The sequence below is a fragment of the Papio anubis genome, chromosome 6 (assembly GCF_008728515.1).
Source record: "Papio anubis isolate 15944 chromosome 6, Panubis1.0, whole genome shotgun sequence".
Taxonomy (NCBI): domain Eukaryota; kingdom Metazoa; phylum Chordata; class Mammalia; order Primates; family Cercopithecidae; genus Papio; species Papio anubis.
The window spans coordinates 54,627,966-54,653,292 of record NC_044981.1 but is presented as its reverse complement, the minus strand read 5'-3'; the positions used below and the strand labels follow the sequence as shown (position 1 = coordinate 54,653,292).

Below are 25,327 nucleotides of genomic sequence, written 5' to 3'. Positions count from 1 at the left end.
GTCTTTTTGATTCCTGAGTAAATTCTTATTTCATGTATTCCTTTTATACATCATCTGTCTGAATTTTTTAACTAATAAAAATACTTGTATAATGTTTGTTAATCCAGGTTACAGCATTTTGTTTCAGTTTTCTTTATGTTTATTTTTGTGTGAGGAGAATATGAAAAGTTTTTATTATGTTTTTCTTTTTATTCTTTTTTTTTTTGGATGCTATCTGCCAATTCTTTTCAAATTTGAAATATCCTGCATGTATTTTGACCTGCAATAATAAGCAGGGTTGTACATGTTTGGGTAGCTTGCTGGACTTCTTAGTTGCAGATTGTTTCTTCTTTTATATATAATGAAGTTAGAAGTTTCTTTAGCTAATGAGATTACTGGGTAGGACTTGGTGTGTTTTCTGCTGGGGATGTGGAGGAGTGAGAAACATAATGTGCTGATTTTAGATTCTTGTGGCACATCCACGGGAAGATGTTGAGTAAGCAGTTATACACAGAGAAGAAGCTCCATCTTATTTAGAGAAGGGGAAAGAATGGGATAGAGAACAGAGTTATAAGGAATTATCTTAGATTGAATGAAAGACCCCTGTTTACTGTAATAAAATGAAAGAGGAATGGATGGGTGCAAATGCAGGTAGGTGTGTTGGTTTGGTGGCAGAATGTTTGTATCCCATTTTTTCTTAGAATGTTGGGACAAGGAGAAAAAAGCGTTTGCTGTTTGGAGGATATTTTATATAGAAGAAACTTTCTATATACATGAAAAATGTGGTAGAGAGGAGACACAGGAAATATAGAAGTTGCACTGAAGTCCGGCTGAAGCTGGAAGTTATAATCTGTATGATTACTATAGTATTTTTCCTCCATAGCCATACTTAGAACATAAGCATAGGCTGAGGCTGTTTTCAGTTTGGTTTACTCAACATTGGAATTTGCATAAGCCAGTATGGTGGATGCAGAGTGAGGTAAAGGGGAAGAATTTTAGTTAGAAAGTGGTTGAAATAATTAAATGTAGCATTTAAGCTGGATATGCAAAGAACCAAAGACAGAAAAGGACAAATTATAACAAAAGGCGTAACTCATTGGATATTTTCCAAGAGCTTGGCTCTTTTTACAGTACTGTACATGCATTTTCTCATTAATCTCATAAATCATTATGAGTTGTAAGTAGAAAAAATTTACCCTTTCACAGATGAAGAAACAAAGAACTAGAGTAAATAACTTGTCCAAGGTGATATAGCCATAACTTAACAACCAATGAAAATTCTGCTCACCAACTGGTTAGAAATCATGTTATACCCAAATATTCTCTCGTAGTTATAGAAAATAATGATGAAACTGTTGAACCTACTGCTTTTAATAATATCTATATATCTATATCTATATCTATCTATCTATCTATATATTTTTTTCTTTTTGAGATGAAGTCTCGCTCTGTCACCCAGGCTGGAGTGCAGTGGCACGATCTCAGCTCAGTGCAAGCTCCACCTCCTGGGTTCAAGCCATTCTCCTGTTTCAGCCTCCCAAGCAGCTGGGACTACAGGTGCCCGCCACCACGCCCGGCTAACTTTTTGTATTTTTTGTAGAGACGAGGTTTCACCTTTTTAGTCAGGATGCTCTTGATCTCCTGACCTTGTGATCCACCTGTCTCAGCCTCCCAAAGTGCTGGGATTACAGGCATGAGCCACCGTGCCCGGCCTTTTAATGATATCTTAACTAGAATAAAGAAGGATTGGCTTTACGTTTAAAAATACTCATTTTGTAAAAATTATAATGACAAACTATAGCAATTCAAGTATTAAAATAATATATATTATTTGAAAATAATATAGCCAAAAATACATCATGAATAAAGGATTGTTAAAACCTCAACTTTTTGGTGGCAGTGGATCTCCCTTTCTGTGCCAAGAGTTGCATAAGGCATTTTCACAAAGGCTCTTGTTTTCTTAAAAAACAAAATATATGAAGTTTGGAGTATTAATGTCATTTTATGCATAACATCAGGTTCAAAGAGATGAAGGGATTTAGTTAAACATGCACAGCTAGTTCCATGGCAGAGTGAGGGTTCCGGGTCTAATTTGTATGCTCACTGCTGTGCATGATACCTTCCAAATGTCTGTCTGTTTACTCGGTCAGCCAGGAGAAGCTTCCTCAGCCTTGCATCTTCAGTACATCTGCAGGCATGCTAGAGATTTGTTTACAAATGAAGAATAAACGATGCCATAAGATCAAAGTCAAAATAAAGTGTTTCCTTAACAAAGCAAGGATCTTCCTCAAAATTAAACTGTATTTTCATGATCAGTAAACCATACCTTCCACCTGATTTTGAAGAGTGCTATAAACAAACTAAATTACTTTCCATCCTTTTATTTTTTGTGGGTCACAGCATGAAAGGAAATACACATGGAGTGCAAGTTTCACATGCCTGGTTTTAGTTAAATTTCCTTTTTTTAAATAACTGTTTTGTTGTGCAATAAATCATTTTTGACGTTAGCTGCAGAAATTAGATGGAGGAATAATGTTAAGCATGACATTTTCTCAATTATGTTTTATCAAGAAGGGAGTTAATAACAGAATAGAAAAACAATAAATTGGAGATGGGGCTGTGTTTTATACTTTTTCAAATGCCAAACAAACTGGTCTGCACCGGGTTATCCAGGTTGTAAAAGTAATCAAGTGATCAGGTTAAGTTCTGGTAACAATACTAAAGTTCACAAGCTGGTTGTGTCTTGCATTTGATTATTTCGAGGAAATGCCAAGTAGAAATTATCCTTTCATTTCTTGATGAAACATTATTAAAATCCATTATTTAAAAATGAAGAGAGTGTTCTTAGGTAAAGATGACTGGCCATTATCTTGTAATAACTAACTGCATAATTGTCCAACAGTAAATGCTAGAGCTTTATCCACAAATGCTGTTCCCTTTTCCTTTATCCCCTTGAAACTGAACATTGAAGAATAACTAGTCTGTTCCTCCTTCCTTGATGTACCCCAATGATTGTAAAGAAGGGTACCTGTAGTTTTATATTATGTTTGGCACTAGTCTAAGTATTGTAGGTGATTAAAAAAACTCATATAAGTTATGTTTTCTACCTTTAAAAGAATGCTTAAGTCAAACAAGTAACACATATAAACAAGACACCTGCTAAACAACTTAGCATAATAAAATTCAGTACTAAGTGAAAAGCTATACAATGCTATAGAAGTTCATAGAAGAGAGGGATTCATAAATGCAGAAAGAGTCTGTAAGTCTATTTTGAGATCTGGGCTAGAGTAATGTTTCTCAAAGTGTTGTCCCAAGACTAGCGGTCTCAGCACCTTCTGTAAACTTATTAGAAATGCAGTTTTCAGGGGTTTGCCCCAGACCTACCATATCAGGAACTCTGGGTTGGGACCCACAATCTGCAGTTTAACAAACCTTCCAGGTGATTCAGATGAAGCTAAATTTTGAGAATCACTGCTATAGATAATAAAGAATGTGATATTTTATTCAGTTAATATGTTAAGTGTCTAATATAAAGTAGGAAGAACACAGTCAGTTAAATCTTCAAATAATTGTGGAACTTCATTATTGATGAACTTTGCTGATGGCTACTTATGTTTTTTAAACTCCTAGTAATTAAAATAAAATGATATTAGGTCATTAGACAGGTAGAAAAAAGTAGAGATTTTATAAATCAAAGTAGTCATCTAATCATGTATTTTACCATTACTTTTAATGGCAAAAACTGCAATTACTTTTACACCAACCTAATAATCTCAAATTAATTGTTTCTACTATTTGGCAACTGCCTTACCCTCTTTATTTTATATACAGAAGATATAAACTACAGATTGTTTTATAAGTCACATATGACAGTACCTGGAAGTAGGAGAAGTTAAATGATCTAATGACTTACAGCAGTGCGGGTTCTCAAATGGCTGCATTAGAATCACCTGGAAAAATTATTAACACAGACTGCTGGCCCCCACCCAGAGATTCTGGCTTAGTATGCTGCAGTATGGCCTGAAATTTTACATTCTGAAGAAGTTGCCGTGTTAAATGAAAAAGTTGATCTTGCCTGGTCTGAGGACCATATTTGAGAACTACTAATATGAGAGATTCCTTCTGACTATTGATACAAGTATTGAGTTCAGATAAAAATATTGCATTGTTTCTCCATAGTATTAGGATCCAACATATCCTTGTCTTGAATTTTTTAGGCTTTTTAAACTGTAGCTTTCAAACTAAGTAGATCCAACATTTTTTCCTCCAATATTTTTATATGCTTTTCTGTAGAACTATTGGATTAGCAATAACTTCTCTCCCTCTAATTTGGCTAATTTTTAGGAAAGCATTAATCTTTGCTCCTTTTATCCTCAATTGTCATCTAGTGTTTGTAAATAAAACTGTTATAGATGAAATATTTGGCTTTAGTCGGCATTTCACAGTCTAATAAAATGCAGGAATTCACACAAGTGGGAGAATTGTTGTTTAGATAATGTAATATGGTTGAATTTTTTCTAAGTGCTGATTATGTTTGCCAAATTTTAGAGGCTCTTCTGTGCTTTATTTTCTATAATTTTGGGAAATTTATTAGAATATGAAATTATGGATGACAGTGTTGTAATATGCTTCAGTGCATTGCATTCTGAGACTCTTTCTCCCTTAAACTTATTTCAACTCAGGTATTTGAGACATTTACAGGAAAAAATGCTTTTGTTTTACTTCCTATCTTGCTTTCATCTAGGATAAAATGTTCTTTCTGGTATGAATCAAGTGTGGTAAATTGCTTGCAGAGAACTTTGCTTGTTGTGATGTAGCATTTTGCTGGACAGAAACAAACGCATGGCTCATAATGACTGTTAGATTTCAAAAAGTCTGGGGTGTGTACATGTGTGTATATGTGTCAACAGGCTCTTCCTTACTATCCTTTATTTTGCTCGGACAGTTTAATAGTTGTACTAATCTGCAGATATTATACATTTTAGGATTATTTTCCGCTAATATTTATTGTTTTAGTAGATAAAGTGTCAGATACATTTGTATTCACTAGCAATTGATTCATTTGGAAAAAAAGTTAGCTTCCAAAAAGGTAGATGTAAAATAAGATGCTTAACTTGAACATAGTAATGTAAAGGTATATATAACTAAAAACAATTATAATTTTAACAGCTACCTAAAATATGCATTTTAGATGTTTATTTTAAATAGGTGTATACTAACGTGCCAGATAATTTCAACTAATAACCTATAAATAGCTTCATTCCTAATGCAAGTTTTGTTTTTACTTTAAAATGTAACTCTTTGAAGGCAAGGTCAAATTAGGTCCAACAAAATGATCAGTTTTAAAGTAAAAATGAAAAAGTGAATATGAATAGGACTGATATAGAATATTGGTCACATTTACCTCGGAGATAAGATGGTCTATTCTCATAAGAATGACTATACAGTACCACAGTTATTTTATAACTTAACTCAATTATCTGCCATTATGTACACATTTTTATTGTTTATATAGTCACTTTATGAATTTCTGAAAAAGTTATTTGATGTCGGGAAAAGTTAATATCAATAGTCCAGAAGTAATTTTAATTTTTCTGTTTGTATCTAATGTTCTTTAATATGTAATGTTATATGTTGTTATTTTGGTAAGCAGACCTCAAAACTGAATTCTCTATTTCTTTTTATCAAATCATTAAAAGGGAGAAGCAGGATCCCCTGGAGCTCCAGGGCAGGATGGAACACGGGGAGAGCCTGTGAGTACCTTCTCGTTTCAGTTCTAAAAGATGAAGTTCTTTTCCTGTTTTGAAATCCTTTCAGTTATTTAAATTCTTCTCTCAGATGCCCTATTATTTGTTCAGTGACTTCCAGATTTTAGATGTTGTAGAAGCTCCTTGTGAAACACCATAAAATATTGAAATGTTGAATCCTCTTTTAGAAACCAGGAAGAATTTTGCAAACAGGGTGAGTCACAAACCACAAGCACTCATGCCCAAACAAATGCATGGTTAACACAAACATCATGGTCTGTTGCTGAGCCTTTAGTCAATGTCACTTTACCACTCATCTATTGTTTCATAGTATGGTCTTTGGGATCTTGTGTTCAATAAAAATCAGGGGTAGAGAAACATGACTAAGAAAGTACTGAATCTGAAACCTAGATATCTACATTTTTAGCAAGTGTCCCAGGTGATTCTGAACTTCAGGTGAGTTTTAAAAATATAGTTTGCCCCCACGTTTTATTCCTACAACTCATGGCCAACATTTAAATACCAGCAGATCTTATTTTATTCATCAAAGGTACCTACCCTCAAGAAATTTGAAATTTGCTTTGTGGGGAGCTAGGTTAAGAAGTGAAGTAATAGTTGAGATGTATTTTTTGTCACATTTATCACAAAGTGTTCAGTTGAGATTTCAGAATTTAAATATTGTACGTAAGAGGGAGAGAGGTACCACCAAAGCTCCTTAAATAGGGTAGAGGGATTAAACTGCTCTTAAAGTTACTTAATAAAATTTTCATTGAATTTCATCTTGTGTATGATTATGTACTGGGGCAAGTTCTATATAATGCTATTGCCTTCCAGAAGCTTATAATTTAATTTGGAAGACTGAAAAAATTGATGCAAATAATTACCAACTGTTTATAGTATGGGCCAAATATGAATCTGATATGGAGTCAGAAAACCAGGGTTTGGAGATGATTACTGCTACATTTCATCAGTGTGAGCTGGGAGAAGTCACCTCAAATCCCTGAATATCTTTCTCTAAGTATGAATAGTGTAGATGCTTATAATGCTTACTGCATAGGGTTGTTGTGAAGCTTACGTAGGAAATTTTTAAAAATTGTAAGAACATTGCACAAATGCATGGGGCTATTCTAAGTGCTGAAAGAGTATAGGAAGGTAATCCTGTTATTGAGGTGCTTGAAACAATTTTTACCAAGGGTTTGGGCCAGGTTTTGTTCATGAAAGGATGACTGGGAATTAAAGGAAGATGGGAGAGAGAGAACTCATCTGAATGAAGACACATATGTGAGATGGTTAAAAGTGTGCCCAGGAAATAATGAAATGATCTTAATAAGTTCCTGAATTTGCACAGAATGGTCTCTCTTGGGTGTTAGAAAGTAAAGGTTGAAACTTGGCTAGGGCCATGAAATGGAGAGCCTTGACTGCAAGCTTGAAAAGTAAACCTTATTCATTTGTCATTGAAGTTTTGTGAGAAAAAAAGATAACATAGTAAAAACGGTTTTAGAGGCAGTGTATGAGCTTCTGGTGTGTGTGGAATGATTGGAAAGGAGAAGAAACTGGAAACAGGGCACTAGTTAGCAGGCTGTTTTGACAGACCAGGCATGAAGTAGAAGGCCTCGACTAGGGCATTAATAAGCATGGAGCGAGTTTAATAGGGTAGCATCAGCTCAACATATCTGAGCCATAAGTGATGCTATTTAAGAAAAATTGTGAGCATTGGTAACTGGATATAAGACTTAGTGTGATTATTTGTTTATGGTATTGTTTCAGAGTATAAAGTGTGTGTGTGTGTGGGTGTGTGTGTATGAGGGAGAGAGAATAAGAAACACAAAGAGAGGTGAGAGAAAGAAAGGTGAATGGGTAGAAGAGAAGGAAAAAGAGGAAGAGGGAAATAAGAGGCAACAGACGTGAGAGCTTGGGTATAATTTAGGATGTGACTGTGTTCTAAATGTTTGTGAGTCAGTTATTTGGAATCTGTAACTCATTCTCCTGTAGAAACAATGTTAGAAAGGGCAGACTGACTGGCAGGTCTGTGTAGACCATAATTCAATGTGAGGAGCACATATTTACTTTGAACATGATGCTATTGAAATCTCTTAATAAAACCTAAAAAGAGAAAAGAAATATTAAACATAGGCCGGTGTGGTGGCTCACGCCTGTAATCCCAACGTTTTGGGAGGCCGAGGAGGGTGGATCACGAGGGCAGGAGATCGAGACCATCCTGGCTAACATGATGAAACCCTGTCTCTACTAAAAATAAAAAAATTTAGCCGGGCATGGTAGCACGTGCCTGTAATCCCAGCTACTCGGGGGGCTGAGGCAGGAGAATCACTTGAACCTGGGAGGTAGGGGTTGCAGTGAGCCGAGATTGCACTACCGTACTCCAGCCTGGGTGACAGAGTAAGACCCCATCTCAAAAAAAAAAAAAAAGAAAAAGAAAAAGAAAAGAAATATTAAATACAAAATGAGGAGTGCTTAGAAGATGCTTTCCTTTCCCAAGGCTGCTTGTTTCTCACTTTTATCCCCGAAAAGACACTGGTTTGGGTTTGTTTTTGCCCTGCCTGCTCCCACTTTGTTCAAGACTTATTCCTGTCTAGAGTTGTTGCACTAGAATAATTTACCATTCCAGGGAGAGTGGTCCTTTAGATTTTAACCATTTCCTTCTTTCCTCGCAATACTCCTTACATCCCTGTAATGTTTAGCTTCAGTGGTGAGGGAAACACAGTGGCTGCCTCATGGAGGCTTACAGCCTAGTTGGGGAGATAGATGGTAAAAGGATAAACAAGCAAAAACTAAATTACCAAGTTCGAAAAGATAGACAAACAAGGTGCTGAGGCAAAGATTAATGTAAATAGAGTAGTAGAGGTTATTGAGATGAAATTTTTCCTCCTAAATCTAGTGGGTAGAAAACTGGGAGTTACTGAGTGAGACTCTCCTACTCCAGCCCAATAGACTGGAGAAGACAGGAGGGGCCCCTTTACTTCTTTTGCTCCATTCCCCTCTCTTTCTTGTTGAATGGCGAAGAGGAAGCCAAGTTTCCTATGCCAGGAAATGCACCCTGTTAGGAAAGCAATTCATAGGTTAAGTGTCTCAAATTTGCTGATGTCTGGAAACAATTCTTCTGGTCTGTATTTTCTTCCAAATAAGAACAGATAGCGTTACAAGCTATTTTTTTTTTATTTTTACAATTAATGAAAACTTGGTTTTTATTATGCTGTGCAAATGGATTCTTATCATTTGTGGAAAAGCTTTGAAAATAGAAAGAAATCCATAAAGTTTATATATTTTGTGACACAAAGAAATAAACATTCTTCCATTGTGTGGGAATAATGGTTTTAAGTAGTGGTAATAAATGCCTTGGCTCTACTATAAAGGGCATATTCACTTTATTCTATAATGTGGCAGCCAAGAAAATTAATGGAGCTTCAGATGGAAGGACAGAAGCTCTTGGAAAAATACTTTAAAGCTAATTAAACACAGCTTATGTCAGTCTAATGGTGATTCATCCCTGTAAGCAGATTGATACATATGAACACTAACTCCCAGAATTAAAATTAATGGCTAGCGCTATAATTTATTAGGAAATGATTATATTGCTTCAAAGTACAAATACATTCACATGTCAATACTTTGAATTTGAAAGCTAATATGTGTCAATCCTAAAAGTAATCCAATCCTAAAAGTAATTTACTTTCTAAGTGGTAAATTATACCTAATTAACTTCAATTCAGGAAACTGTAAACTCAGGTCTAACAATGGATAGATTTATTATAACTTGTTTCAACCACGAATTGCTGTGTTTAAAGATTATATTCTTTCAATTATTTATTCAACAGTATTTACTGAGTGTCTACTTTGTGCCAGGCATCATACTAATTGAGGAGAATGTGAAGATTAATGAATCGTGGCCTGGCCATCAAGGAGTCAGATGAGCCAATAGATGGCAACACAGTATGAATGTTATGAATGTAGGTATGTGGGGAGCCTGAAAGGCCATGGAAGATGTGTATAACCTTACATGAGTCTGCAGGCGTTGCCAAAAGTTATGCATTCTTTTAAAAAAAAAAATTGCATGCCAGACGTGGTGGCCCATGTGTGTAATCCCAGCATTTTGGGAGGCCAAGGCAGGTGGATTACTTGAGGTCAGGAGTTTTAGACCAGCCTGGCAAACATGGTGAAATCCCACCTCTACTAAAAATACAAAAATTAGCCAGGTGTGGTGGTGGGCGCCTGTAATCCCAGCTACTCGGGAGGCTGTGGCAGGAGAATCGCTTAAACCTGGAAGGTGGAGGCTGCAGTGAGCCAAGATCATGCCACTGCACTCCAGCCTGGGTGACAGAGGGAGACTCTGTCTCAAAAGAAACAAAAACAAAAAAAACCGATATTATGAGATAGAATTCACATACAGTTCACCTATTTAAAATGTATAGGGATGCCTTCTTATAAACACAACTCTCTTGGCCAAATTCTGAATGATATATAAATATGAGTGGGCTCGTCAAAGTTGTTTGGCCTGGCAAGGCAGGAGTGTGCAGCATGCATGTTCCAAAATATAGAAGCAGAAGAAAACATATTCTGAGAAGAACTGACAGTAGTTCAGGCTGCCATGTGGTACATGAAAGGAAAGTGATAGAAACAGTAGGTAAGGTTTTAGGGATAGATAGTGGCCAAACCAGGAAGGACTTTAGATGTCTGTGCTGTTTGCACTTAATTCTGAGAGTAATGGGAGCCCTACTTCCCTACTTAAAACCTTTGACTGGAAGCAGTTAGTGAGCTCTGTCACCTCTAGTAACAACTAAAGCAAGAATGGTCAGAGTTGGGAGGGGGAGAGTGGGATGGATTTGAAATGAACTAAACAGGTACTAGCAGGGCTTGAGGATCCAATGGATGTGGGTAAGATAAGAGATGACTCTCCGAAGTCTTACTGCATGGATGGATACAGAGAAACATCAAACAGTAAGCAGGGAATAAAACACGAAGAACCAGTTTGGGCTAGTGCAAGTGATCCTAAAATATTTTTAAATGGAACGTATCGAAATAATAACAAAGGTATTTAAAGAGAAGGTCTGTATTTTGGGATAATTAGAAAATAATAGGCTTGAAAAAATAGAAATTAATAAAATTGCAATAAAAAATTGTGGGTCAGATCCAAGGAAATTTTAGACGAATTTCTTTAAATACTAGTGGTAGTAGGTTAAAAAATGCCTCCTCCTAAAAAACATCAGATCTTAACTTCTGAAACCTGTAAATGTGGTTTTATTTGGATAAAAAGGTCTGTGCAGAAATGATTAAGTTAAAGATCTTCTGATGGGGAGATCTTGGATTTTCTGGTGGGCATGAACCAGTCAGTTGAAAGTTCAGAGCAAAACTGAAGTTTCCTAGAGAAAAAAGAAATTCTTCCCATGGATTACAGTGTCAGCTCCTGCATGAGAGTTTCCGGCTTACACCTCCTAATTGTCTGTCTTATGGATTGGTGTTTGCCTAACCAGTCCCCACTCTTGCATAAACCAATATTTTGCAACAAGTCTCTGCTGTGTATATGTGTGTATACATACATTGATATATCTCAGCTGGTTCTGTTTCTCTGGTGGAACCCTGACTGATGCAGATTTTGTTTCCGGGAGTAAACTACCTAAGTACCTAAAATGTAGAGTGACTTGGGAACTGGGTAATGTTTAGAGGCTGTAAGAATTTTGAGGCACATGGTAGAAGTAGTCTATATTGCCTTGAACAGACTATTGGTAGAAAAATGAATGTTAAAGATTGATAGTGAGGGCTCAGTGAAGAAGTGGAAGTCATGTGGAGAAAGCCTTTCTCATCTCAGAAAATATGTATAGCATCATCAAGACACTGTTGCTAGATGAATGGACATTAAAGGCACTGTTGATAAAGGAGGAAAGAGGAACATGCTATAGGAAACTGGAAGAATGGTGACACCTTGTCATAAAGTGGTAGAAAATTTAGCTAAATGATATCCTGTAGTTATGCGGAAAGTAAGACTTCTAAGTGATGAACTTGTATATTTAGCTGACAAGATTGCCAAGCAAAGTGCTAAAGATAGAGCATGATTTTTTTTTTTTTTACTGCTTATAGTAAAGTGTGAGGAGAAAAAGGTATTTGAGGAAAGAACTGTTAAGCAAAAAGGAACCAGCATTTGATGATTTGGGAAATATCCTGCTTATACAGATTGCAAAAGATGTTAAAATTAGCAGCTTCACTGTTACACATGCATGCTGGAAACAAGGTTAAGGTTGTGGCTAGACAAAGTTTGCTAGTGCAAAAGAGATTAGATATGGGACTCATGAATCCATTCAACCAGCCCAGTGGAAGCCACAAATAAAGATATGAGACTATCCAGGAGAAACCTGGGGAGGAGCCTCTTGTATAATTGTGTAAATCCTCATTATATGTACAGGAAACTTACAAGGTTTCGATAATGTTATATCAGCAGAAACTCTGCCAGTTTGGAACGAAAGGTACAGAGACAAGACAAAGTGAGGGAAGGCTGTTGGACACTCAAAATTTTTATAGGTAGGAAGCAGGCTGATAAAACTACTCAACTTCAATTATGTACTATCTTTCAAGTAAAAAGGAATAGTGATTCCAAGGCTGGAATCGTGGGCACAGAGGCCGGAGCTTCTCACCCAGAGGGCAGGGTCCCAAGTCCAGAGGGGTATTCCTAGGTCATGAAACCTGATGGAATTTTTTTCTGCTGGATTCAATATTGCAGGGGAGCAGTGACTCTTTTCTTCTCTTTGAATAGGTATGTTGATAACTTATCCTTTGCCTGTCTTAACATCATAATTGGGAAATAGATAACTTGCTCTGTAGTCTACAGGTTGATAGATGGAAAGGGATTTTGTCCCAGGATGGATCACACCCATAGCTGATTTAGATAACAAGATTTGGGACTTTTGAGCGATTTATTATTTAGATAAGAATTTGAACTTCACTGTAATAAGTTGAGACTTTTGTGGACATTGGGTTGGGGTGGATGTATACTTTATGTGGGATGAATGTGAATCTTTGAAGTCCAGAGGGTAGACTGTGTTAGGTTGAAAATTACCCTCCTCTGAGACATCACCTCTTAATCCCCGAAATCTGTAAATATTACCTTATTTGAAAAAAAGGTCTTCTGTACATATGAATGAGTATCTTGTCACAGGGAGATTATCATGGTTTATCCCAGTGGATCCTAAATGTCACACTAGTGCCCTTGTAAGACAGAAGCAGAGGAAAATTTCATACAGAGAAGAGGAGGGAGTAATGAGACCACGGTGACTAAGATTGGAGTGATGTATCCACAAGCCAAAGAATGCTGGCACCCACCAAAAATTGAGAGAGGCAAGCAATGGAATCTTCCCTTGAGTTTCTGGAGGACACACAGCCCTGAAAAGACTTCGACTTCAGACTTCTGCATTCCAGAACCGTGAGGGAATAAAATTCTGTTGTGTAAACCAAGTTTGTGGTAATTTGTTACAGTAGCTATTGGAAACTAGTACACTAGACTTTTCGTTTAGTCTAATTCTTAATCATTTTATGTAATGAACCTATATAAAAATGTATGTGAGTACATATTGGTGTATATTGCAAACTGTTGGTAGCATATGTGTTGACCAAAAATATTTGGGCTTTCAGCAAGTCAATAAACAAGTTGGTTTCAATGAGAATTTGAAAGCAAGACTCTTCAGTCAATATTTTCTGTACTATCAATTTTGTTAAATTCTCATGTATTTTTAAAAATTTAATTTGTCTAATTTCTCATTTTCCTACATTTTTCATTATTGTATTAGTAACTTTTAGCCCATATTTCTTCTCTGTATTATTGTATTGTAAATTTGAAACAATTAAATGGATGATATTTAATGTGCTATATATAATAGTTAAAAAATATATAAATATATATGCGTAAAAAAGGATCTGCATGGATACAAGTCATATGGTTTAATTATGTTTCAATTACTTTGCTTATTTTTCCCCAGATGGGTTTTTGATGTCTGTTATGTTGCATTTTTCTTGCCATTATTTTATTTTCTCCCATGAGCATATATTGTTTTTGTACTATAACAAAAATTGAGGCCTAGATTTTGAGTGCTTTTTAGTGTTTTTTTCTTTTAAAAGATGCCAACTTTGCTAGACTACATTTTAGTTTTTATTCTAAGACTAAAGGACAAGATTGTTTCAAAGAATCCTTAATGTTTTGGAAATTTCTTTTCCTAACTTAATATTTTGGAATTTTCTTTTCCGAAAATCACTCTGATTTTATCTTGGACAGCTAGGTGGATGGTGAGGACAGAGCAATATGAGGGCAACAGTAGACTAAATTTACTAGTAGTTGAAAAAACAGTAACAGAAAATATTCATTTTCAATTGAATTCACTTTTAGACCCAAGTTATCATGTTGACCAGTTAGTCTTCTTTGGCCAATTCTTGCCAACCAAGTTACCTGCAGAATTGTTTCCACTGCTGCTTTGTCATAGCTATTTTTGTCCTGGTGCTCAATCCTGATGGCATGTTGTTTTTGATGTTAACGTTTTCATCAGGCAATCTAAATCATTTGCTTTCTAGTTCTCTGCTCACCGGCCAGGTCCACTGTGTACAGGGAGCCTTATGGCTCACAGTGAAAATTTGTAGGCAGGGACTGGGTTCTGCTGTGAGCTGAGATCCCTGGAGCTCCATGAAAAGGAGGAAAAGAATGCCATGTTTCCTGGATCTATGGAGGTGAGCGCATGTTTCTTAATGAAGGATGGCCTTAGCAGTTTTATTTTGGAAATGTTTGCTGTCTCATTTTTCCAGGAATAAAGACATGGGGATCACTGTAGTGTGGTTGAAACACTGGCTCATAGAGGCTTTTATTGTTTCCTTTCCTCATGCCTTTCGAATTCTTGCTTAACCACATGTTATGCTTGTCTTTATGATGTAATGTTTACTGCTGAGCCAGTCCAAGTTACCATGTACTTAAGAGACAAGTAGATCTTTTGTTTAATCATCTTTTCTGCACTGTGATTATTTGGCATATCAGTTTTATGCATGTACACAGAAGACATGCATAAAATTATTGGGGAATATTAATGATGAATTGCTGTGATAATTTCCCATGTGGAATTACCAATCTACTTTGTGATGCTAGTAAAGTGGAGGTATCTTTATTTGCCTGCTTGATGGTATGTTTTTATTTAGATTGAAAAGAAAGAAGAGAAAAACCAACTAGTTCTATTATTGTTTTTACTTGGTTTGCAATCATATGGTAAGATGTTTCAGTCTTTTGTACAGGTTTGTAATACTTTTTCTCACCCCTTTTTCAGGCTCCAGGAGTGGCACATACCAAGTATGTGCCAAATAAACCAACTTTAACTTTAAACTCAAATATCTGCTGTTACAAATTTCACACAGCAGTTCTTAGTGTGAAGGCAATCCACATGTAACAATTTGGATAGTACAATTTGAAAATTCAATTGTATTTATTTTTGTAATAATGTAGTTATGTATATAATTATAAAACAATATTACTGTATAAAACACTATTACAATAATATATTGTCATAGTAATTATGCTTTAAAATATGATTGAGAATAACTCTTAAAATGCATTTTGAAATAGGCTTTATCTAAAATAATGTAAATGCTCAGTTTGTCTATAGGATTGACTAAATTTGTAAGCAATATCTGTAACTGTTTGGTCTTCTACAATATGACATTTGGCAATGTAGTGACTGTGAAAATATTGTGTCGTTTATTTTGACCTCACAAAGCAAATGTTGGCTCATTATCTGTATAAGTTAGTTAATAAAGTCCCACCAGGTTTAATCACAGATCTGTTTTATTCTTTCCTATTATAAATGACATAAATATCATTGACATAGTAAAACTGGACTACCATCAAACAACAACATAAAGTAACATTGTTGATTTTAAATTTAGAAGCTCTGTGTCTATGGCACTGATCATTTTTTTTGTGTGTTTTTCTAAGAAATCTGCGTCTTCTTCTTTTTTTTTTTTTTTTTGATGGAGTCTCGCTCTGTTGCCAGGCTGGAGTGCAATGGAGCGATCTCAGCTCACTGCAAGCCCTGCCTTCCGAGTTCAAGCAATTCTCCTGCCTCAGCCTTCTGAGTAGCTGGGACTCCAGGCACATGCCACCATGCCGAGCTAATTTTTGTATTTTTAGTAGCGACGGGGTTTCACTATGTTGACCAGGATGGTCTCGATCTCTTGACCTCGTAATCCGCCCTCCTCAGCCTCCCAAAATGCTGGGATTACAGGCGTTAGCCACTGTGCCCGGCAAGAAGTCTTTTAAATTATTGTTATTGTAAGAACCACCAATAAGTATTAAAGTATTTTATTTGATTTTTTTCCCCTTTTCTATCCATCTCTTTATAATTTGAAAGAGGCTTTATTGAGCCCTGAAATTTCAAGAGGAATAAATGCTATTGCAAATATGAGATGATGTATGATTAATTCTTAGAATGGATAACATATCCTCTAAGTAAATAGAATCTCATTGTTGCTGATGTAGGCTCAGTAGTCTCACTGGTATGGGGACTGATTAAATTGATCTCTGATTTGAAGAGAATGGGTGAAAGGAAACTTACCATGTATATAGGATATCAAGTCTAGATTTTATGGGTTGATATCATGTAAACAGACTTTGACTTTAACAATATGGATTTGAACTGTATGGGTCCACTTATCTGTGCTTTTTTTCAATACATATAGTGAAAATTTTTTTGGAGAGTTTTGACAATTTTAAAAACTTGTGAATGAACCATGTCACATAGAAATATTTTTTAAAATAAAAAGTTATGCCACAAGTGCAAAAAATATATGTAGATATTACTCTGTATTATTTACTATAATGAAAATTTCAAAACTTACACATACAAACATTTACAGAGCATACATAGTGCCATTTGCAGTTGAGATAAATGTAAACCAATGTAAAGATGTAATATTAAATCATAATTGCCTAAAATTAACTGTAGTGCATATTGTATTACTGTAATAATTTCATAGCCACCTCCTGTTGCTATTGTGGTGAGCTCAACTGTTGCAGATATCAGCTTAAAATGCCATGTGATGCTAATCATCTCCACGGGAGCAGTTTATCTTTCAAATAAATTGTGTATTACAGTAGAAAGTGATCTCAGCCGGGTGTGGTGGCTCATGCTGTAATCCCAGCATTTTGGGAGTTCAGGGTGGGCAGACCACTTGACCAAGCCCAGGAGTTTGACACTAGCCTGGTAGCATGGCAAAACCCCATCTCTACAAATCATACAAAAAATTAGCCAGATGTGGTGATGTGTGTGTGCCTAGTCCCAGCTACTCAGGAGGCTGAGGTGGGTGGGATCACCTGAGCCTGGGAGGTCGAGGCCCCATTGAGCAGAGATCACATTATTATACTCCAGCCTGGGTGATAGAGTGAGACTCTGTCTCAAAGAAAAAGATCTCTCGTGGTTTTGCATATTTTTCATTGGTTAGTGCAACACTGTAAACTTTGAATAACATTATGAAAAAATAGTACATAGAAAATACCACTAGTGATTCTGGAAGTGCTCCCGAAAAGCAGAAAAAAAGTTGTGACATTTTAAGAAAAGGTTTTATTGCTTGATATGTAACCATAGATTGAGGTCTGCTGCTGCTATTGCCCACCATGTGGAGATAATACAGTGTAAGGACCATTGTAAAACAAAAAAAAGAAAAGGAAATTTGTGAAACTGTTGCTGCAGCTATGCCGGCAGGTGCAAAACCTTGCACTTTTTGCAAAATTCCTTTTTGTCTCATATTGAAAATTCAGCTTTTAGGTGAATGCAGGATCGCTATAAGAAAGGCATACTAATAGACACAAATATGGTTTTTTAAAAAGCAAAATTATTTTTCCTTTTGAGATGGAGTCTCGATCTGTTTCCCAGGCTGGAGTGCAGTGGCTCAATCTCAGCTCACTGCAACCTCCGCCTCCCGGGTTCAAGCAATTCTCCTGCCTCAGCCTCCTGAGTAGCTGAGATTATAGGCATGTGCCACCATGCCTGGCTAATTTTTGTATTTTTAGTAGAGATGGGGTTTCACCATGTTGGCCAGGCTGGTCTTGAAGTCCTGACCTCAGGTGCTCCACCCACTTTGGTCTCCCAAAGTGCTAGGATTACAGGTGTGAGCCACCGTGCCCGGCCTAAAAAGCAAAATTATTCTATGACAAATTAAAGCAAAACAAAGATGAAGAATCCAAAAGCTGGAGAATTTAATGTCAGCAAAGGATGGTTTGATAATTTTAAAAACAGATTTGGCTTAAAAATTGTCAAACACAGGAGAAGCAGCTTCTGCCAACAAAGCAGCACCACAAGCATTTCCAGATGCCACTAAGAATCTCATTGAGGAGAAATGGATATCTTCCTGAACAGATTTTTAATGCAGATAGAATTGTCCTATTCTGGAAGAAAGAAATGCCACAAAAGGCACTTGTTAGGAAGAGAAACAAACCCCAGGATTTAAGTCAGGAAAGGATAGGCTAACTTTACTGTTTTGTACAAATGCAGTAGGGTTTATAATCAGGACTTCCTTTATCTATAGAGCTGTTAACTCCCAAGCCTTGAAGGGAAACTATAAACACCAGCTGGTAGTCTTTTGGTTGTATAGCAAGAAAGCCTGGATGAGAGAATGCTGTTTCTGGATTGGTTCCATCAATGCTTTGTCCCTGAAATCAGGAAGTACGTTGCTAGTAAGGGACTGCATTTTAAAGTTCTTTTGATATTAGACAATGCCTCCAGCCACCCAGAACCCCATGAGTTCAACACTAAAGACATCTGAATGGTGTACTTGCCCCCTAAGACAATGTATCTAATTCAGCCTCTAGACTGTATCATAAGGAGGACCTTTAAAGCTCATTACACATGGTACTGTATGGAAAGGTTGTCCATGCTATGGAAGAGAACCCCAGGGGAGAGAATGTCATGAAAGTCTGGAATTACACCACTGAAAATGCTATCATTGTTGTAGAAAAAGCCACGAAGCCTGAAACATAAAATTCTACTGGAGAAAACTGTGTCCAAATGTTGTACATGATCTTATGACACAACCAATCAGGGAAATCACAAAAGAGACTGTGGATACGGCAAAACAAAACAAAAAAGGTGAAGGGACAAGGGTCCCAAGATACGGATCGTGGAGAGATTCAAGAGGTGACAGACACCAAATCAGAGGAATTAACAGAAGACAACTTGATGGTGATAAGTGCCTCCAAACCAGTGCTAGACTATAGGAAGAAGATGGAGAAGAAGCAGTGCCAGAAAACAAATTGACATTAGACAAGCTGGCAGAATGGTTCGGATTATTCGAGACTGCTTTTGACTTCTTTTACAGCACAGACACTTCTATGATATGGGTACTGACACTGAAGCAAATGGTAGAAGAAGGATTGGTGCCTTATAGAAACGTTTTTAGATAAATGAAAAGCAAAAAGCCAGGCAGAAATTACAGTGTGCTTCCACAAAATTACACCCAGTGTGCCGGCCTTTCCTGCTTCCCTGTTACCTCTTCCACATCTGTCTCTGTCACCCCCGAGACAGCAAGACCAACCCCTCCTCTTCTTCCTCCTCAGCCTACTTAACATGAAGATGATAAGGGTGAAGACCTTTATGACGATCCACTTCCACTTAATGAATAGTAGATACATTTTCTCTTCCATATTATCTTAATAACATTTGCTTTTCTCTAGTTTATTTATTGTAATAATATAGTATACAATACATATAACATGCAAAATATGTGTTAATTGACTGTTATGTTATTAGTAATGCTTTCAGCCAAAACTAGGCTATTAGTAGTTACATTTTGGGGGAGTCAAAATTTAACCGTGGATTTTCAACTGTGCAACGGTTTGGCACCACTCACCCCTGTGTAGTTCAAGGGTCAACTGTATATAAAAATTGTGTGGTGGGTTAAAACTCCTAAAATCCATTAAAGATAAGCAAATGTAATCGTGACAGGCAGAGTGTTAAGATTTTGTTCAAGGGTTATAGATTGGTGGAAAAATAATCTATATGTAATGGTTTTTAAGCAGAGAGGCATAAAATGGATTATTTTAAAATTTTATTGGTAATCAAATTTAAAACCCCTGATTGATCCAAGCTTAACACCTATAATACAGATAGTTTTCAAGAGTCTCATTTATATATAAATAATTTAAATATTTTTATATGTAATATATAGTAGACTATATAAGTGAGACTATGTAAATTGAAGTCTTGAAAATTATCTGTATTATGAATATAAATATATATACAAATGATACTCTCTTGAAAATGATCTGTATATTTATCTCTTGAAAAACTATATAAAGAACACTATTTCTCAAGCTCTGATTCACAGAGTACCTCAAAATTACCAGAAATGCCTATTAAAATTCAGTTTTCTGGGGGCCATTCTGCTCCTAATGAATCAAAATTTGGGGTCAAAGCCCAGGAAACTATATTTTTAATGGCAACTGCATGTGAGTCTGATGTAAAATTTAATAACTACTGATATTATATCAGTTCAAGGGTCAACTGTATATAAAAACTGATACACTTTGAGACAGGTAGATCAAAAAGAGGACTATGAACGTGGTAGGAAGACAGAAGTTACCTACTGGAGGAGAACAATTAGTTTTAATGATACTGGTACAAGAAAGTAATTCTGACATTTTAATATTTTTTAGACCATACATGCTTTAATATGTATTTCTCTGGTTAAATAAGCTTTTATGTTGTCATAAATGATAATATGAAATTATGTTTCCAAATGGGTTCAGTTTCCTTTGCTTATTTAAAATATTTTGTGTTTTATTTATTGACAAAAATAACAAAAACAAATCTATTTTGTAAAGCAAAAACACATCTATATGCAATTGAAGAGGACTAAACTTGCGTATATGAAAGAGAGGTAAATCCTCACAAAGATAGAAATTAGATAATTTAAATTTATGAGTTTTATTATACCTTGAATTTTAATGAAATTTTTTGGTTATTAATTTTTCCAGATTTAAGAAATTGTATGTAATAGTCAAAAATAACAATCTACAGTTATAAACCTGATATATTATCATTTTTTGTTTTAGAAAAGTTCTATGACTGTGGGAAAATGGGGGAAATGCTGCCTGGGAAAGCCGATTTTGCCAAATGTCGAATTCCTAGCTCTTCTGTGAAAGAAAGTGCTCTTTAAACACAGCATTATCCTTCCCTGAGCAACATGAATGCCTGTGTCCAACACAGTGTACTGAGCAATATGTGAAAATTATCTGCAAGAATAACTTCCCAAGGCAAGAAAACTTAGCAAATGCATTACACAGGGAGGTCACAGCAGGGAGGTGTATTAAGATCCCCCCAGCATTGATTTCTGAGTCTGCAGCATAATTCTTTCCGGTTGTTCTAGTTCTCTTACCAAATGATAGCCACAACCTTTAATATCTTTACTTTTTTATTTTGAAAGACCAATGTTTGACAGTAATTTATTGAATGATTTAAATGTGAGGAAAAAAACTCTTAGACAAGTTTTGAGAATTTTTTAAGATAAGAAATTTGTATGGGCCAACTTTTCATTTGTTTGTTATTATGCATTGTATATTTGATTACATTTTTTTAGTTGTATCTAATCCTTTTATTCATTATTTATCACTTCTTATATATATTTATTTACTTAGTTTATCTTAAGTACTCAAAAAGTATAGAAGTTGTGTTGTAAATTTGAGTATGCTTTCACTTACCCAAATTCCATTCCCATTCCCAGCAGTAACAGTTGTTACTCATTTAATGAGATTATGTCTGGTTTTTTTCTTTGCAAATACAAATACATAAGAGTCTACACAATTTTTTTAAACAACAAATTGGATCCACTGAAACTTTTATTTAACTTTATAATATGAACATTTACCATATAAGATTATAAGACAGAATATAAAATCTACCTCATTTCATTTATAGCATAGCTATAAATCAATCTAATCTCTCTTATTAATGTTATATATATATATGTATTTTTCTGCCTACTTAGGCAATATTTTTCCTGCAGGATATATCCCTATAAGTGTGACTGCTGGTTTAAAATATAGACTATGGTTTATTCCTGAATTTAAGTAGAAATGTCTAGTGTTTCACCAAGTTTGATGTTTAAAATGGGTTTCTGATTGATTCAGACTTTGGTTTCAAATATTAGTTCTATTCCTAGATTATTGGGAGTTTTCACAAATATTGCATGATAAATTTTTAATAATGAATTTTTGATATATTTTGAGATGTTTTTGTGTGTTTTTCTTCTAAATTGTTAATGTGGGAATGTCATTAGTATAGTATATTATACAGATATATTTCTTTATATTAGACATTTCTTGCGTGTTGAGACAAACCCTACTTAGCCATGCTCTACTTTTGTTCTGACACACTGCTATATTTACCTTAGTAGCCTTATGGTAAGTCCATTTGCATTTATTTTAACAAATTACATCAGCTTGTAGATTTCTTTTTTAGGTATTATTATTGACAATATTAGTGGCTTCATAATTTCAGTTTAGATGATCATCCTTTTAATGCCTTGGAGGAATTTAAATTACATAGAAACTATCTGGTCCTTAGATATTAGATAATATTTCTGTGGTAGACAAAATATGACAACTCCCTCCTCTCCCCGAAGATAGCCATATTTGAATCCCTGGAAACTGATACTTTCCACAGCAAAGGGATTTTGCATATGTGATTAAAGTTAATGACCTTGAGATGGAAATTTTATTCCAGATTATCTAAGGAGGCCCAATGTAATCATGATAATGGAAAGTGGAAAAATACAGAACAGGAACGGGGCAAAAAGATGTGACTAGATAAGGAACTGACCCATTTGAAGATAGAGAAAATGAATGATAGGTTCCTTAGGGCTGTAAACCAAGGAATGTAGTCACCCCTGGAAGCTGGAAATGGACCTCAGTTTACAGCCAGTAAGAAAATGGCTACCTTGGTCCTACAGCTGCAAGAAACGGAATTCTCCCATTAACCTGAATGCACAGGAAGCAGATTCTTCCCGAGAGACTCCAGAAAGGAGTGCAGCATTGATGACTCCTGGAATTTAGCCCTGTGAGACCCATGCTGGACTTCTGACCCACAGAACTGTTAAGATAATAAATTCATGTTGTTTTAATGCATTAAATGTGTAGTAATTGGTTATGGATTAATAGAAAACAAATTTAAATTTTTTACTTTAATCAATGCTTGTCTATCAATTTTTTGATTATTTTAATAAGAAAATGAGATTTACATTATATAAACATAAAATTTACAATGGGCTGTATTATGCAATAACTAGTATAGAGATTTAGATGGAATAGCATATATATGTCAAAAATATGAGGTTATAAATAAGAGATATAGAAGATATTAGATTAGATACAATTTTAAATACCTAGTTATTTTTATCATATAAATTAACTAAGTTTAAAAATTCACTTATTAGTGTGTTTTCTTTATCAAACTAATTTCATTTTTTATTTGGTGGGGATGGTTAATGGTGCTTTAAAATATTTTGGTATGATTACCTCTATTATATATAAAATTTCAAAAAAAATAGTAAAATTTTCAAGTTTCTCTTGAAAAGATTTAACTTCTATTTTAACTTCGATTCAGCACCAAGTTAAAGTTTTTAAAGTTAAATGGGGTCTTTGAAAAATTCACTTTTAATTTTTTCCTTAATGAGAAATTGACTATAATTTGTTTTGAGTTATGTAGTAACAAAAAAAAAATGTACCCGAAAAATGTGGTAGGTACTTTTCAGGCTTTCAGAGGATCAGAGCCCATTTTAGAACAACTCTAGTATTGTTTTGTAACTTTCTCTTTCAAAATGGAATTGATTTTAAGTTTTACATATGTCTATACATACGTGCTTGTTTGTTTGTTTGTTTTTTAACACATCCATGTATTTCATATGCATTTCACTTAACTGATATAAAGGGGCAGGTGGTTTTTCTGGACCTGTTGGGCTCTGGTGGCTACATGAATTTCCCACCACGTGACAGGGGTACCAGATCTCTTAATCCTTTCCCTTCCTCTCCAGATAGTCTTCCTCCTTGTCTGAGTTCTCAGGTTTGTTATTTGCTAAGAATTTGTGATTTTTGTCTTGTCCTGGAAAAGGATGCTTTTGCAACAGTAACATTGTTCAGACTATTTTATTGGTTTATAAAAATGTAGAAATGCCTTTTGGTGTGGAAAAGAAATGCCGATTACTGGAGTAGCCTTGAAAATGGCCTCCAAATGGCTTTTCCTTCCTATGATATCTTTGTTCTCTTTTTTGGTAGCCTATAAGGTGAAACTTGTGACACTTTCTGCTTTATTATAAACATGAGTAGCCTATAATCATTGGCTAAAGTATTTTCTACTTAAATTGTTTATCTTTGGGTAACTTGGGTCCAGTCCCAAGTGGGCCATTGTCTACAGGCCAGGGTGAATAAGTCCATCCAACATTCTTAGATTTTTTTTTTCCTTGAAGATTAATGACAGCATAATGTGGGAATAGAAAATTGGTCATTTCCTTATCAAGGGTTTATTGCAAGTACTTGTATATTGGTTTCTTTTAGGTCTGGCAACTGCGATTGTAACTTACTTCTCCCTATAGTTACCTTACCACAGAATAATCTGTTGTAAATCATTCATAATGGCCTGCGAGTTACTGTGGAAAAAAAAATTGAAAAACATTGCAGGGTTCAACTATATATAAATATAAATATATTTAATACTCTTGGTCATCTTTTTCTGAACAGTGATGAATTATTTAAAATATTTAAAAAGCAAAAGTCATGATAGTACTATTCTGTAATCAAGATCAACCAAACATGAAAAGGAAAGGTACGGAATAGGGGGGGCAATGCTGACTTGTTGGCGCCCCCGAGTGGGGAACTTTAGATTGCTAGCATCATCCTACATATAATGGACATTTTTGGAAATTAAAGTAGGGAAAGGCAAGGTAGAAAGGCAAAAAGAAAAAGCCTCACAATGGAGAAAGAGGAGAAAACTTAGAGACATGGAAAAAAATTGACTTCAAGTATTTCACAACTTTCAAAGGTCAGGGAGGAACTGTGAAGAGACAGTTATAAAAATTTATTCAATATTATGCCAGCACTGAGCTAAATATTTGTGAAAGCTAATGGATAGAATGTACCAACTCTATGAGATAGGTTTTATTATTTTTCCCACAAAGAAAACGGATTCAGAGATTTTACAATTTAAATAACTGGCCTGGAGTGGATCCGGACATGGGCTGGCTGACTCCAGCATCTATTTTTTTAGCTGCTTCATATGACTTCTACTATGCACTTTACTGATAATTATATTGGAATCTTTTTAGTTAATGAGAATGATACTTTCAACATGTGAATTTTTCCTTCATTGAATCTTTAAGAATGAGTAAATCACTTCTTGATATAATGAAGAAAACATGTAATATACTTCTGATATTTTGATAACTGGATGATATTAAATAGCTCTACCATTGTGTAGAAAGTAGATAATTTGATATAAAAGTACCATTAATAGTTTAGATCTTTTTAAGTGAATTGAAAGTATTGCATTACTTAAAAGCAAATTTGATCTAAGATGGTCCAATTT

General features: G+C 35.2%; 1 protein-coding gene across 5 annotated transcripts in view; it reads left to right on the top strand.

Moving 5' to 3' along the window:
* Positions 1 to 25,327, top strand: part of COL21A1 (collagen type XXI alpha 1 chain) — a 209,595-nt gene that overhangs the window by 159,932 nt on the left and 24,336 nt on the right. For 4 of the 5 annotated variants that reach the window (XM_031667144.1, XM_031667141.1, XM_031667145.1 and 1 more), the window contains exon 17: positions 5,679 to 5,732. In XM_031667144.1, coding sequence (XP_031523004.1) covers positions 5,679 to 5,732 — 54 coding nt within the window. Of the gene's footprint in view, positions 1 to 5,678; positions 5,733 to 10,028; positions 14,445 to 25,327 lie in introns of those variants that run through there. The other variant, XM_031667146.1, reaches the window with a different exon arrangement.